The 16,763-nt window shown below is 44.3% G+C and overlaps 1 protein-coding gene across 4 annotated transcripts in view; it reads right to left on the minus strand.

Annotated features, from left to right (window-relative positions):
- The window catches only part of LOC134165034 (mitogen-activated protein kinase kinase kinase 3-like), a 78,480-nt gene that overhangs the window by 29,708 nt on the left and 32,009 nt on the right, over positions 1-16,763 (minus strand). For 3 of the 4 annotated variants that reach the window (XR_009965341.1, XM_062621370.1, XM_062621372.1), the window contains 3 exons: positions 13,381-13,490; positions 3,490-3,533; positions 2,394-2,493 (listed from right to left, as the gene is read on the minus strand). Coding sequence is in view for 3 of the 4 variants with exons in the window: in XM_062621370.1 (XP_062477354.1) it covers positions 2,394-2,493; positions 3,490-3,533; positions 13,381-13,490 (254 nt within the window). In the remaining variant the exon portion in view is untranslated. The remainder of the gene's footprint in view (positions 1-2,393; positions 2,494-3,489; positions 3,534-13,380; positions 13,491-16,763) is intronic. The other variant, XM_062621371.1, reaches the window with a different exon arrangement.

Genomic DNA, 16,763 nt, shown 5'->3' on the forward strand with positions numbered 1-16,763 from the left:
GGGGAGGTCAGAAGGGAACTGGTCGCACACCAAGGCCCACTGTTATGCCTAAAGTCACATCACAAGTTGGTCATGGAGATGGGACAAATGACAAGGTAACAGTCACACCTGAAGCAGCTGTTTAGCAGTGCATACAGATCAAATTCAGTTTGAAAGACTGGCTTCTGACTGCCTAACGAACACCATACCATGCTATCTACGGCCAGGCCAGATTTTGCTGTCCTGCTCATTGGAAAGATGAGCCCAGTCTGGTACTGACATGCAGACATGCCCCATGCGGTACATCCCCAGCCAGGCCCCACTCTTATCTCTACCAGCTCAAGCCCGCTGATTCCATGGTCCCACCAGGATGTGATTCATGCATGCCCCTGCTCCACCCAGCTGTCATGCTCATCTCGCTGATCTTGGCTTCAGGACTCCTGCTTCACTGGGACAGGGACTGACATTTAGTGAGCTTTTGTAGGGGCCCTGTTGACCTCAATGCATTTTTGGTCTACAAGGTGCTACTTCAAGAAAAACATCTGATGGCAGCAGAGCATTACTGCACAGTTCCCTTTGAGCAGGAAGAGTGAGTGAAACATTTACTTGCAATGAGTCTGTGGTCAGGCTACCTCTGAGACTTGTAGTCATGAGACTCAAAAATGTGCCTCAGAAGACAGTAAGAGCCAAATGCCAAGGTGTCACCATGTGGACATGCAGGCTATCTCCCCGAAGGTCACTTTTGCCTGTTCATCATGTTTCCACAGCAACAACCCTGAATTGCTACTGCTCGGACCTCTTCCCAAAGGTGTGCATTCTCACAGAGGGGATTTTTATGCAGAGAAAACAAAACCACAGAAAGTCATTCCTCAACCCTAAGAAGTTAGGAGTACCCAAAGGGCTAATCATGTTCCTGCTATGTGCTGTGCACGTGCCCAGGAAGACAGCCTCTAACATGCAATAAAATGCATTATTTAAGCTTTATTTAAGCTTCTGTTTGCTGTGGTTGGAAAAAACTCCTCTTGCCGTGGAAAGAAACCTGGAATGAAATGAGTCATTCCTAGAGAATTCAATGGCAGGTTTTTCCCAGGAGGGCTTACAGAGAATGCCCAAGATTAGAAACCTGGCTACGTTCAAAGCCAAAACCCAGTGGACACCTTGGTATCATGAGGTACCTATTATAGAAGAATAGCAACTTTTTTTGTGGATCAAATCCCTATTGAAACGGAAGAAAAAAAATGAAAAAGAGAGAGGGAAAGTTCTCTTTGCAACCTCCCTCCCCATTCGTTCTTTAATAAAAGGCTGTTAGTAGTAATATGCAACTAATACTTGAACAAGCAAGCTGTCAGCACAGATCCAAAAGAATTTGTGTTTAAAAGCCTGCCTGTTTGTCATCTGGCTCACTCTCCTCCTTCCCAAAGCCAAACCCACCTTGAGAGTTCAGTGACCCCAGATGCCTGCCCAGCTTATGGCAAGATGCTTCATAAGAAAACACTGAGCACACTAAAACAGATGACAAGGATTGCCCCCTTCTAAGTAAAGGCCCTTATCAGTACCTTCCCTTCAGACACAGTGCTGGGCTCAAAGACAAAGCTAGAAAAATACAGTGGCCATTCTAAAGAAGGATGGAGAAGAAATGTCTTCAAGCCTTAAAATGCAACAGCTGCAGAGGAAGGGTTTCTTGGCTGCCTGTCTACAAAGGACCTGCTAGAGCAACCTTCAGTGATGCACGTTTCACTGCAGACCTAGCCACAAGAACATCCATATCATTCTGGGGTTTTGGGTTAAAACAGTCAGTGTAAAGTGAACTGTGTTAGCAGCACTGTCCATCATGCTCTGACTTCACCATGCTCCTGCAACTTGCCCCTAAGATGGGTTGGATGTGAAGCCTTCCCAAACACACAGTAGCCTACAGTCACTTTGTGTGGCTCTCAGGAAAGCCGCTGGTCTCAGCCATTCTCCTCTCTGCCCTGAGCATGTTCTCACCAGCCAGACATGTTCTGAAAGTGGTCCTATTACCCTAAAGGTGCTGATGGGAAAATATCTATTGCTGCTGCCTGCACAGCTCAACCGACAATGTATCCATCATCACAGTTACTTAATTCCTCCCCTGTTGGGAGTTACACAGATTTATTTTTTTTTTTGTTCTAGAGGAAAAAAATGTTCCTGTGTCACCATTTAACAGGCCTTAACTGAAGTATTTTTGAGAAGAAGGAGCCTGGCTTGGGGTCTGAGAATTCAATGGAGTTGTGTGCACTTGCATGCTCACTAGCTGGGAACCACAAAATAAGATTATTTTTCTTCACATTCATATGAACACTAAAATAGGGCCTTAAAAAAAACCCCACTGCTCAATTAGGAAATGGGCACCAGGCACCCTAAACCTCCTTCTTTAGCAATTAGGAGAAGAGTACCTCGTTGTTCACACAGACTAAGTCCATCGTCTGTCCAAAAGCATCTGTGACCTTCTGCACCACTTCTTTGAATCTGACTGGTCTTGGAAACTGGATAATCCTGTATACGCAAACAAATACAACAATAGTCTCAATTTAGTAATTTGAGGTTAGACTAACAATACAGAAGAAAGAATCTGTATTCTTCTACTATGAAGCATAAAGCTTGCTCTTCGCTTTCACACACAGAAATACTGCTCATCTGCTACGCTCAGAAGGGAATTTGATGTACCCTGTGAGAATATCTACCAAAAATCCTAGTGCAGCTCCTCTGCTCCTTCCCCTGCTGTGGGATACAGGCAGAAGAGAAGGAAGTATAGCAGCCCTTCACTAGAGAAGACCCAGGATCAGGCACTGGTCAGTGATTTATCATCTCTTTTCAGCAAGTAGCTCTGAATAAGGGGGGAGGGATGGAAGAGATGCAGTCTGGCACACTGTGATTCTCCCATACCATCACATGCAGCAGCTCTGTAGATACATATCAGCAGGTACAGTCTAGCCCTACAGTAACATTACTTCAATTTTCTTTGGCTTTAACATGCAAGTTGGACCGTCAGCCTGTGAGTTGCCAGCCCTGTGTCCTGCCCTGCAACAATCACCAAGCAGCAACCACAGGTGATTCCATGAAAATGTCAAGCAGAGAAGGGCGGGAAAGCTTTAACTCCCAGCTCTATTTTCATGGGACCCATGCCTAAAATCTGGTTATCTTAAGTGTCATAGGCTGCTAATCCAAGGACACATTTTTGTAGGGCTGCAGCTCAGCTGTGGTTCAGCAGAGCTCAAGAATTAAAAAAAGGATCCAAGTGTGCACCCTAAGTCCCTGGTAAAAGGCATTTAATGACTTCCAGCTTTGAACCACTTTGCCTGCATGCAAATCCCAGGAGGTACTTGTGGCAAATGGGATGACGAGGCAAAGCCATCACATATAAAACTGTCAATTTTAGGGGAATGAATCCTGCTGTGAGATCATCTGCAGATGGCTGAAGTCAGTAGGATGACATTGAGTAAAATAAGTAGTTTGCCCCCATACAAGTGGGGGACTGGCTTGGGTACATACCTTTTCTCTCCTTCATATTCAAACTTGATCCTGACATTCCGCTGCTGAAAGAAACAAAGAAAATGGTTAGGTCCCAGACTGCATCCCAGATTGCCTTGCAGATCCAAAGCTGACAGCAGTTCTTGGGGAGACACCCCTAAGGCTACTGGGCATCTGGTCTATTTAGGGTCAAAGTGGCTGCTAGACTCACCAACTCTGGGGAAATGTCACACTGATGATAAACATGTTTGTCAGAGAATGTCTTCTGTAAACAACAGCCCACTCACTCATCTGTGTAACTGTTAGTTTTTAATGAAATGCATTAATAGAAGTGGAAAATTGGGAATGCTCTGAACTCAGTTGGGAACAAGCATTATTATCAAAGAGGCAAACATGTTAAATGTCTGATATTTGTCCATCTTCAGCACTTCCCATGGTTTTACCCCAGTACTTTTCTGTTGGAAACCCAACAAGCAAAGCAAAGCTCAGAAAACGCTTAATAGAACACAGGAATATTTGGGGCAAAGAAATTAGAAGTAGAGGAAGCATCCTATAATGGAAGCAGAGAAACAGTCTTGGATTTTAAAAGAAATAGTGCTGGGGTGGTGGTGGCTGTCATTTTGTTAGAACCTACAAAATGCAAAGTGTATCAGGCACCACTTCACTATACACAGTAAATGCTGTCCCTGAACTGACCTGTTGCTCACCCCAAGAGAAATCATTAAGTTTAGCCAAAGAGCCAGCAGGGTCACAGGCAGACAGAACAAACAACTGTGGGTTTACTAGGGACTAGTAAAAGCCACTTCAACCCATCCTCTATTTGTGCATGTTTAGCAGTGATCAAGACCACAGGGAGCCTTTTCATTCACTCAGCTTCTCAGACTAAGCCAAGCATCCCTCTAGCACCCCTTGGCTCATTGCAGGACTTTCCAATCATCTCCAAGGAAAATCAAAAGCCTCTTTACTTCCCAGACCAGGTTTAGCCACCCAGTTAACCAGGGCTCTGCCCCTACTAGTACACACAAGCTTCTTCAAATAGTAGTTCTATCCCCATAGAGAAAAAAGTGCTCACCACCTCCATCTGAGGTGTAACACCAGGGAGGGCTCAGTCCCATGCAGCCTGCATTTCACAGGGATAATCCCCGATTGGGTGGGTGACAGCCCTTCCTGAGCCAGGGCCTTATCTCTAACCCTGGATTGTCAGCGCATGAAGGCACACTTTCCATCCTCTGAGAGGGAAAGCAGACCCACAGTAAAATGACTTTGTTTCTAATGAAGAAATTGAGCTGGACACGCACCCTTAGGTCTATTTTTAAACTGACAGCTCCTCGTGTTCTGCAAACACCCACCAAAGTTCAGGAAGTCAAGGCTGGAGGCGATTCGGTTGAAAAGCTTAAAAATACCCAGGCGGATTCAGGGTAAACATGTTGGATCACCCGAAACACATCCTTTTTAGCTCTGCTCATGGTATTTTTTGCGTTTCCAGAAAGGCTGGGAAGAACCAGTGCTGGGACAAGTCACCAAATGGGGCAGTCCGGCAATGCTACATGCCTGTGCTAAACAGGCACTTACATCACCTCAGTGTCTAACAGCCAGTTCTCCAGAACCAACAACATTTGAACAAACTCCGGGTTCACTTCTAGAACCAGGACCAGTGCATAAAGATACCAAACTAACTCTAAACAAGTCTAAAACTCAAAAGAAGAGATGACCATACCCAACCTGATGTTGAACGTCCAACTCACTCTAGAGAGACACACAAACACAGGTGGGATTGTCACCTTGGATTACCTCTGTTGGAAAAGGAAAAGAAAGATATGGCTCTTTAATGTCAATTTTTGTTTGCATGTGCCACTCTGAATAGGGCCTGGCTGGTTCATCCCTCCTGGATGCCGGCAGCCAGTCAGCTGGTGCGGGTTCACTGCATGTAGCTTCACAAAGCCCTTCTCTAAGACAAGAGAAAAAAATCAGAGCAAGTAACTTTCGAGGTTTCTCCTTACAAAGGAGCAGGAAAAGCTCACACAGCTCCGGCCTCCCTGCAGGAAACCTTTCAAAACACAGGTTTCACTTTCAGTGCAGACCCGAATGCTCCACCAAGCTGGGACATAGCACACACTGCCTGTTTATGCTGAGCAACACAAATTTCACAGACAAGTAAGTTTTGAAAAACAGCTTGTGGCTGGAAAATGTCAAAACACTCGTAACAAAGCTCCAGAGAGAGAAGAAAAGGAAAAAAACAATAAGCCATGACCCTGCTGCATCCTTTTCTTCTACATCAACAACAGGGCCGATGTGCTGCAGCTTGAAGCCAACAGAAGTAAGCCAGCTGCCCCACACTGCTCAGCTCCACTTCTGAGCGGAGGAACAAACACACTGGCTGCAACAGGGGAATGAAAACCCACTTTACTTGTTAATGACATTTTATTCTCCCAGTATAACACACTAACCTCCCACCTCTCTCAAAACCAAGACCAATGCTCACAAACATTTGGAAGAGGGATACATATTTATCTATAGTCTGAAGAGTTGATTGCAGTTTTATTTTCCAGTCTTCCCTTGGCTTGCTCATGTTTTTGACCCACAGCTAAAGCTGAATTCATCACTGCTATCAGCAACAAATACTTCTTTCTTTAAAAAGAAGGGAAAAAGAAAAAAAAGTGGGCAGTGCCCAAAGCATTAGGAAGTCCCAAAGGGAGGCAAAGCACTTCCTAAATGCCGGAGCAGGCTGTGATTTTTTACACCCATGGAAATCTGGTTTGGAGCAACTGGCTTTAGATTACACAGGGAGTCTGGGGCACCGCCAAGGGCTGGAGCAAAGTCTCACATGAGTCTGCACCCAGCATTTCAAACACATGATCGACGGGAAGGCAGGATCAGCACCTCCATAAGGACCTCAAATCAACATGCAAATGCTTGAAGCAGGTCATGGAAGGGGTGAGGGTGGCAGAAGCTGCTGGGTCCTACTCATTTTTGTAATTTTATGAAGAATGAAGACAACACTGACTCCTTCTTGCCCAATCTCAGTGGTGCTATTTACCCTCCCTGCCACCACATGTCAAATGAGGTTAACATAAGCCTTGTTCTCCCCTCAGTCAAGAGATTATTAGTTGATGTAGGAGAACAAGCTGAGACATCCAAGAAAGGCATGTGTTAAATACAGAGGAGGAGAGGGATAAGGCCATGCCACATGGCACCAGCCTTAAACACTGAGCTCTAGCAGAGGACTTCTGCAGTGGTTTCATGGAGCACAGTGATTACTGAGACAGGTGACAGAGCAAGCAGGGGAAACTGAGGAACAAAGGAACAAGGTGCCGTGCCTAAGGTTGTGAAGAAAAAGCCCAGCCTGGGGAAGAGAAGGCTCCAGGGGGACCTTAGAGTGGTCTTTCAATATATAAAAAGGGCTTTATAATATGGAGATAAACTTTTTATAAGGACATGTAGTGACAGGATAAGGGGCAATAGTTTTGAACTGCAAGAGGGGAGATTTAGCTTGGATATAAGGAAGAAGTTCTTTCCTGTGAGGGAGGGGAGGCGAGGCCCTGGCACAGGTTGCCCCAGAGAAGCTGTGGCTGCCCCATCCCTGGCAGTGTTCGAGGCCAGGCTAGACAGGGTTTGGAGCAACCTGGTCTAGTGTGAGGTGCCCCTGCCTGTGGCAGCGGGTTGGAACTTAATGAGGTCTAAGGTCCTTCCAACCCAAACCTTCTGTGACTCATTCTATGAAGCAGAAGAGGGGCAGAACCAAGCACAGAATTTAAATGTTTATCTCCAAGGTTGTATGACCACAGCTTTCTGTCCATATGCGTTTCCATATGACATGGGGCACAGAGGAACCCACATCTCAACTGGCGCCTGTAGGCCCTGCTGCGACACAAACAAAACAAGCGACAACCCTGACAGGAAATACCACAGTAATTCCCTTCGTTTCTGGAATAATTTCTTCTCCAAGATACTTGTACCGGCATTTCCTCCAGCCCTGCTAACAAATGGTATTTTACTCTTTCTTGCCATCTGCCTCAGAAAGGAAAAAGCAAGGCCACCACAGCTGCCACAAACCCATCACCATCTTTCCAGGCTTTCCTTGAGGTATTTTTAGCTCCTTCCTCAAAACTTCAAATTTCACAAAAAGACCACAATTGCCGAGCTTCAGAGGAGCCTCTGAGGAGAATCAAAGGGGGGGAAAGGGGCAACTGCTCCTGCCCACTTGGCTGGGGACCATGCATCCCAGCAGGCTCGGCCAAGCTCAGCTCCTGGAGCTGGAGCAAGCAGCTGTGTGCACTGGTTTAGATTAAGGAAAATGTTGGAAAAAAATGGAAAAAGTGTTTCCAAATGAGGTGAATCATGATCTTATACAGAGATCCCTGAAGAACTGACTGCTGTTCGTAATAAAAGCACACACGGAGACCAGGAAAACATGCAGTTAGACCTAAAATGGAAGCATCTTCGGAGGAACAGAAGGTGCTGAGCACACTGGCTGCTGAACATCCAGAGGGCTGACCAGACTGGGGTACAGATAAGCTGAGCAATGCCATGCTCATGGAGAAGGGTGTCTGATGGCACAGGGACACTCTTGGTGCATCACCTTGATGTCACTGACTGCAGGCAGGCACCCAGCAGAAGAGACAGCCCCTCCACCTCTGCCTGTGCACTAGTGTGGCACAGAGAGCTAAAGTACCCAAACCATCATGCTGCAGAATCCAGACGGGCACCAAGTTCAGACTCCACCCATCATGTCCTCTCCTCCTCTCCCCAGACTCAACTGCCATGAGAAACAGTATTCCGGTTGGACCCCACTTCTCTGGCTTGCTGTTTAAAGCTGCTCTTGTCAAACCTAACCAGAGGATAGCTTTGCCCATGGCTGAGACACCAGAGGGACAAGGGCTTTGGATCACTTCTTCCACCCAAACCCATGGCTGCCTCAGAAACCACCTGGGACAAAGTCTCTGACTCCAGCATTAACCCTTCAAAGGTTGAGAAAGACAGGAGAAAAATCATCACAAGGGAACTCCTCTTTTCTTCAGCACTGCACCGAGGGGCTCATTCATTCCAGCTTTGCTCTTAACCCGCTCACAAGACCTTGGCATTTATTTTGCCTCAGTTTCCTCCCTAGGTAAAACGGGGACAATGACAGAGACCCACTTCCACATGCTGGAGGGTAAGCAGAAGGATTATTTTCACTTCTCTCATTTTCGACTTGTTGGGTTAGGGAAACAATGAGAAAACCCCACCAAGCGGTGCAGCATTTAAGCATTAGTACTCTAGTTACCCCTTTGTACCAAAGCCACAGATCAGGGGGATTTCTCTTCAGCTTCTGGCTTCAGCCAAGAGAAATCAGTACTGCAGGACCAGGCTTAAGGGGACTTCTGTACCTCCCTGAAGAGCACATTGTTTGCATTAGTCCTGTGCTCACCCCTGCTTTTAGCAACAGGACGTTCGTTACAAGCCAGACAGCTGGACCACGTCCCTAAACCGCAATAGGAGATGACTAATCTGCGTCATTAGGAATTATCTACACAGAAGCCCCATGCACTTTGGGTTATTCAGCAATCAGACAGAAAGGGGGTTGTCTGGGATTGCCCCCTTCTCTTGGGGGTTGGCAACTAGGAGATATCCTGGTCCCCCTAGATCCTTACAGCTCCTTTCCTCTGAAAAATCAAGTCCAGGTCATGAGCCGCTCAGAGACCCATGGAAAGATGATGTCTAGAAGGTCTGCTGCTCCACGTTACTTTTAGTTTATACCACAGCAGAAATCAAGAAATCACAGACTTCAAAATATTTATCCCAAACCACTTACCTGGCAGGTAATAGCTTTTTTCCAGCTGGATTTCTCCTTACTATTACTCTCTTAACACCCACGTCAGCTCCACACATAGATAAGGAAAAGCCTCTTCCTGAACTCCTCAGGACTCTAGAGTCTTTGCCATCTCCAGTCAAGGCTTTCCCAGTCAGTGCTGCTCCCCTCTTGGTCCCTTGCTTCTGCCCCCCATGTGGGGAAAGCCCTGCAGATCTCCTTACAGAAACTCCCATCCTTAAGGTGATATTTATGGACCCCCACCACGTTCCCAAATGGTAAAACAGAGGTGATAAAGCCAAACTTTTAGGCTGCTTGAAGACCTACAGTAGAGCCCTAGAACATGAGCTGTATTCTATTCTAGTCATGAGCAAGCCTTATCCTGCCAAAGAAACAAGTCCAGAGGTAATTTGCTAAAAGAACATCTTTTAGGTCAGTCTGACACATGTACATGGGAAAATGTTCCTCACAAATACTGCACTTTATTGCTGTGGGAGAGCTGTAATCAAAGTTAACATGACAGAGGAATTGGTAGCTGTCATCAGCTGTGATAGAGGCCCACACCAGTGCCTTGTCATTAGACTGAAGCACAGCACTGACAACCAGCTTCATACTGTGAATTGCCAAGTGCTAGTTACATAAATAAATGGACGTGCACATGGACAGATGCAAAATAAATGTTAATTGCTCCTTTCTCCTCCATCCTTTTGTTTGGGATTTCTAATTCTTTGTGGTTTCCCTTCTTATCCCACTCATCTTTTTCTTTAGTAATCACAATGCAGATCTTTATTTTGGTGTTTCCTCCTTCCCCTCTTCAGAGCCACTGAACAAACTCTTGTCTGTTCAGTCCAGGAGACTGCCTGCAAGGACTCCTTCCAGCCAGAGGATGCATAAGGAATAATGGAGTGATAAAGGGAATAATGGAGGAATAATAGAGCAGAGAATGCACTAGCAATAGTGTCAGAATAATCCCTCTGTGCATCTCTCCATGGACAATGAACAGCTCCTTTTTAGATTGTGACTAATGCAGAAGGAAAAGGGTGTCCATCTGTATCCCTCTATGCTGTTTTCTCACTAGGCAGAAGGGCAGCATGACACAGAAGCTGACACACCTGACCAGGACTCAGGAGATACAAGTTTAGCCACCACATGTGCTGCCAGCTGCCTGGGCAATCTAACATCTGCACACTGCATCAAGTATTGCTGTACTTACTTACAGCTTGTTCTACCATGAGGCATTAGACATTCAGAAACTCAGCCTTGGGCCTAAATTAATTTGTAAGGAAAGCAAACTAAAAACAAAAAAGATTTGTTTTTCATGCAATCTGCCAAAGGATGTTCATTTCATAAGACAATCTGAAGCAAAACTGACAGCATTTTGGGGATATATTTTGTAGCATACACCACCACAGACCTTTCTTGTGTGGCCCAAGCCTACCAGGAATATTATCTGGCAGGCACCAAATTTCAACTTCTTTCAAGAGCATTAAGGAACCCCTCCAGGAGACAGGGATGAGATAGCAGTTGAGTTGTGTTTCTCTGTGGACCAAGAAACTTCTGCGAGCCACAAAGGGACAAGCTAGTTAGTCAACACATTCTTGTTTAAAGTGTTTTTCAGGGGAATTTGGAACACTGACTAAAGGATTCCCATGCCTCAGAGAAGCATTCTTCCACAGGAAAAAAAATATGTTTTTTAATTCAACAGCTGAATGTCCAGACCCAAGTATTTCAACGTCAGCATGCTGTTGAAGGGCCTCGTAAGAGACACCTACAATGAGATTCCCAAGAGGAAAATTTAGCATCTGAATGCTCCATGCCTCACCCACCCTCCAAGAAGGGAGCCTCCGCAGTGCATCGTTCAGCCCAACCAGCCAAACTGATCACAGGAAAAAAAAATAAAACAAAAAAAAGGAACACCAAGTATCAAAGGAGTAACAAATCACAGGCATGACAGCAGCAGTCTCCCCCCACCCCCATCAATGTCTGTGCTAAAAAACAACAACAACAAAAAAAAAACAACAAAAAAAACAAAACCTAAAAGTGACCCAAACAAGTTGATTAAAAGCGTTTGAGCTGCAAGCATGAACCAAGTCCCCACTAATTCCGCGTACTTTGGCCACTCCCCACCTCGCAGACTAGACGTCCCATGAGCCAGACTTATTCTAGCTAGTCCAATTTAGTGAAGCAACAACGCAACGTACTCTAACGCCCTTCATCTGTCTCATGGGGCCTGCTGCTCTGAATCCTCAACCCCAGATGCGCCGCGAGAGCAGGATGCTGACTATTTGCATCTTCTCCATCACAGAGCTCCAAGTAACAATGAGCACACAGCTACATCTATTCCACTTAGGGATAAAAAGAAAAAATCATCAAGGAGGAGACACTTTTCCAAGCATCAGTGTTATAACTGGGAAGGAAAGTGTGATTCCTAATACAGTAAGATTAGATGCTAATGGCAGCCAACAATTCTAAAGCTGATATCAGAGCACAACATAACTCTATTGGTGATTTATATCTTCCACTTTTATTTTCCATTTCTATCTTCTTATATCTCCCACTCTGAAGATACAGAGTGGATGGGCTGTGAATACTGACTGGATTGTAGGGTGTCAAGTTTATGAAGCTTTCATAGATCAGAACTCAGCCAATGAAAACAATTATATACCTTATTTTTTACTATTTATCTGGTTAACTGTGCATCTACAGCATTTACAGCAACAGTTTCCAAGAACTACAGCAGGGATTTTCCCCCATTGTGAGAAAACTAACATGTTATTTAAGAAAAGCCTAAAAAGTTTTGCTATTGTGAAAGCAACCCAAGATGGCTTGGTATGATCCCCACCCAGCAGCTTGCAGAAGTGCTACCCTCAGAGCCATCCAAAGCTGTGCTGGACTGACTGCTTTGCCTGCAGCGAGCCAGCTCAGACTTTCTCTGGTCAGTTCTGTAAACATCTTGGACTTACTTCAGCATGAACTGAACACAAATCCAGTGATTCAACTTGGACAGCTGCTACAAGGACACACTTTAAAACAGACATGCTACATGCGCACGTGTTTTCGTCTGCATGTGTCTAGGAAGTCTAGAGGGATTTGAGAAAGGATTTTTACCCGCTGTATCCAGAGTTCTTTTTTCGCAGCACTAGTGACATTAAATATGCATGACAATGCATATACATACGCATATATATGTGAATGACAATCTTCTTCCCTGCTAGGCATTCAGCAACTGCAAAGTTGACTGCAGGCTTATTCTAAGCCGTAGCACTAGAAATGGAATTCCAAATGGCTTTGCTCGCATGCTTCTCCAGAGGCTTCCTAATCCTTGTACTTATTTTTCCCCTTCTTTTCTTCTTGCTATTTTGACAACTTAATTCTCTCTTCGCAACTTTTATGTTCACATATTTGTTCAATACACAAACAGGCTATTAAATCCACTTTAGCTATTATGTCAATGTCAGGGAATAAATTTCTGACATTGCTCAAGGGACAACGTTTCTGCTCACCAAATGAGCTCTGAACATGCAACAGGTCCAAAATATTTGCTTTTAGGAGCATAAAGATAAACACCAGTAATTAATATTTAAACACTTTATATAATAATGACATTATTCCTCCCAAAAGAGCCTTGTTGTCTTCAGCAAAAAAGTTGGCAGCCTGTCTTTCAAATATCTAAAGTAAAATGTGAACATAATAAATACTGTATTTCATCAACACTGTCAGTAGAAGACATTTGAGTAATCCAAATTTTAGAGCTGCATAGCTTGTAACATGTTCTACTACTTTCAGTACTAAGGAACAAAAAAGTGCCTCGGGGTGGAATCTGAGATTTACCAGTTTCAAGCTCTACTGCTGTATTTGTGGATGATTTGTCATATCACTCCTATTCTCTGTGCCTCCATTGCTCCTCTGTGATATGGGGATGCCTGTAGCTTCCTTTCAACTCTTCAAAAAGAGGTCCTAAAGCTTGCACCTTGGTAAAATTATGCAATTTGTGATGTGCTGAGCTCCTGCAGCACTTGCCAACTTCAGTTCTAATATTCAAACTCTGTTCTCCCAGCATGATAAGCACTATGCCCATCTCTTTGGTCTACTGGAGTTTGGGATGGACTCAAGCCATGCCTTACCTGTTTGCTGCTGTGAACACTGTTTTTATTCCTGTTGTTGTCCAGCAGCCCCCCACATTTGCCCAATGCTGCCAGATCCTTCATAATAGAGTTCAGAGCTGCTTCTTCATCTGCAAAAGAAGGAGAAACAACTGAAGTGTGGAAGGCAACCTCACCACTGGAAGAGTAAAAAATATAACACTGCAACTACAATTCTTTCAAACCAAATGGGTCAAAAGACACAGTAACTAGACTTCATATTAAGAAAGGCATTCAATGACTATACCACAGTCCCTCCTCAGCCCATTGTGTCTTGGAAACACAGGTTTCTTACAGGTAAGACAGATCCTCAGAAAAGCCAGTGGCTGAGCATGGGTGACCACTCCTCCTCAAGCTCAAAGTCCATGTCTGCTGCCCATGGGGCCCTTTAAAGAGGTACCCATAGGTCAGAGGCAGTGCCCAGCAGTCTGGATCCAGTTTGTGAGGTATAAGATAGTGCTTTATAGGACAAAAACCTTTCAGGACCCAGAAAGTTCACACAGCAGATGATGGGAGTACACCACATTTCTTCACCTCACCCTTTCCTCCTTCTTCATTAAAGATGCTCAAGAGCCACAACTGATTTTCAAAACTAGAACCAGTGAGAAACCATGGGACAAAGCAAGGACAAGCTCATTAAAAGAGGTAAGAAACTCAACTATGCTGGATAGAAGAGACATGCACTGAGAGCCCATATATCTGGTTTCTGCAGTAACTGGAGAATTTTTGAAGGACCCTTTTGATTCAAAACCAATCTCCTCCTTCTCAACACTTTAACACTTTCACATCTATGGTTGTGTTCTCTTAAAGCAGCTATAAACTATTACATTGCAAAATACCAATCACAAGCATTAAAAAACCCATCAAGACCTAGCACACAACACACAGCACACTCATTAGAAGGGTGTGAGAACCTGTTGCATACTCCATGTTCATGACACAATCAAGACAGGCAAGTATTAGGCACATGCAGCTATTACTGTAAAAATACAAATACAGTCTTTTGTGTAAAACAGCATCTCTGGGGACAGAGCCACTCCTATGCCAAGCCAGCATGCAGATTTAACTCAAAGTGTGAAAGATGTGACAGATGATAAAAACAATATGAAATCGGACAGGACTGAACCTGAAGCTGTTTCCCCAGGGAATTATGTGTTCTGAATCCTCATGCTCAGATAGATACAATATTATCTCTTTTCAGCTCCTCCTGCTGGGTTTTATAAGGACTGAAGCCAGAAAAACCAAATAGATGTGAGAAAAAGACTTCTCATGCATGGTGTGTACCCAGAGCCATCTCATTAAAGAAATAAAAGGAAACATGGGGGAAAATGTTTAAAATCTGGCATCACTTTTATTTTAGAGCTCAGAAATTAGCTCCGATGCCTACAATAGGCATTAGGAAAATGCCTACACTTTCCTGTAGGCAATGTGTGTGCAAATATATTTAAAATACAATACAAATATATACCCACATATTGATATCAAATCTATAATAACATAATATATTCAATATTAAAGTACAGTTCCCCTTCCTTTCCACATTTCTCCACCCACTAAAACCCACAGGTACATTTTTCCCAGCGGGGTGGCAGAGAGCATAACCTGAAATGCTACAGGAAAACACTCAAGAAAAAGACAACTTTCAGTTCCACTCAGAGGGGAAAATGAAAATAAATACACTTGTTTAAAGTTCTCATAGTCTGAGGGTTGGGTGGGGTGGTTTGTTGTTGTTTTGTTTTGGGTTTGTTTGTTTGTTGTATAAAGGCATCTCTGGGGACAAGCAGTTTTCCAGGTTTGGTAGTAGGAAAAAAAGGCGACAAAAAAAGAAGAAAAAGAACTACCCTTTTTATTGGAGGGGGAAGAGAAGGGGGGAGGGACAAGTTAAAAAAAAAAAACCCAAACACAAAAACCCCACACACCACCCTCCAGGAATTTTCCACCAAAGCTGTAATCTCTCAAATGCCCCTCACCCCTTTCTTTTTTCCAACCCGAGTGACAACAAAAGTTTCCTGAACTCACTAACACAAAACACAGTCTGTAACATCACCAGGAAACAGGGCTTCAACAAGCAGTGGCAGAGCTGGGCTTTGCTAGCAAAACCAACTGATTCACCACCACTCTCACCTCCAAACCTTCCTGGACATGCCTGGCAGCATCTTTGAGGAGATCCACCTCTGGTTAACCCACCAGTGCCCTACAAAGATAGTCCAGAACTTACAGTCATAGAATGGTTTGGGTCTGGAAGGACCTTAAAGCTCATCCAGTTCCACCCCCATGCCATGGGCAGGGACACCTTCCACTAGACCAGGTTGCTCAAAGCCCCATCCAAGACTTCTGTCTTCTCCTTAAACAGCAAGAGGTTTCCAACATCCACAAAAGGTTTGGTTTATATTATATTACCCTGAAAGCACCGATTCTTCCTCTTCTACCTACCCATCAACTTTGTCAAAACTTCTTGCAACAGTCTTCAGAGTCCATCAAATCCAGGTTTAAAAATTCCTGGTGCTGCAGCCCCATCTGCATGATTGTGGAAGTCACATTTCCTTAGAAATGTCAGGCTACAGATCTCTGCCAAAAGCACCCTTTTGCAGCTCTCCCAACAGAACAAAGCAAGAAGCATGTACTCACTTTCAGTAACTGCTTAAATTTAGCCCATTTTCGGAAACAATGAAACTAATCAGCCTAGAATCGGTGTAAAACAGGGCTGTAACAGTCCTGATTCAGGTACTAGAAGGAAATAAAATATTTCTTGTATTTAAGGCTGTTCCTCCATGTACTAAAAAGCTGATGTCAAAGAGCACCCTGAAGAACTTCTTATTATAAAACATAAGCGCCACTTGTCCAAAAAAAAGAAAAAACAACCCCAAAATACACATCCATGCTATCACTGCTGCAAAATAAGTAAGAAAACTTCTTCCTACACAAGCAGGAAAGGTTTTCTGCTGCTGAAGTGTAACAGAACACAATTTAAACAGAAGCAGAAATACATTATTTCCTTGAAGTAATGTATTTCTATGTGCTTAAGTAGCTTTTAAACAACTTTTAACTGTGTGTTTTTAGTCCAAGAGAAGTGCAGTTTCAGAGGGACTATGACCAAAAGCCTCAACAGTTCAAAACAAAGCAAAAAAATCCCCCACACCATACTCTGAAGCAACTTCCGAGCAGGAGGACAATTTGCATCATTGGTTGCAAAACTGACACTTCCCAGTCCTCTCCAGGACAGCTTTTCAAAGGGACTGATGCTTTCCAGAGTAAGGCTCGTGCCCATCCTAATTACTGCTCTTGGGGTCTCCAAGCTGACTCCCAAGAAGGGTGGAGAACTTTGTTCCATGGAAATAGGCAGCCAGCTCAGCCAGTTCAGTCAA

The sequence above is a fragment of the Pezoporus occidentalis genome, unplaced genomic scaffold (assembly GCF_034315485.1).
Source record: "Pezoporus occidentalis ecotype Australia unplaced genomic scaffold, CSIRO_AGI_Poc_V1 ctg23, whole genome shotgun sequence".
Classification (NCBI taxonomy): domain Eukaryota; kingdom Metazoa; phylum Chordata; class Aves; order Psittaciformes; family Psittacidae; genus Pezoporus; species Pezoporus occidentalis.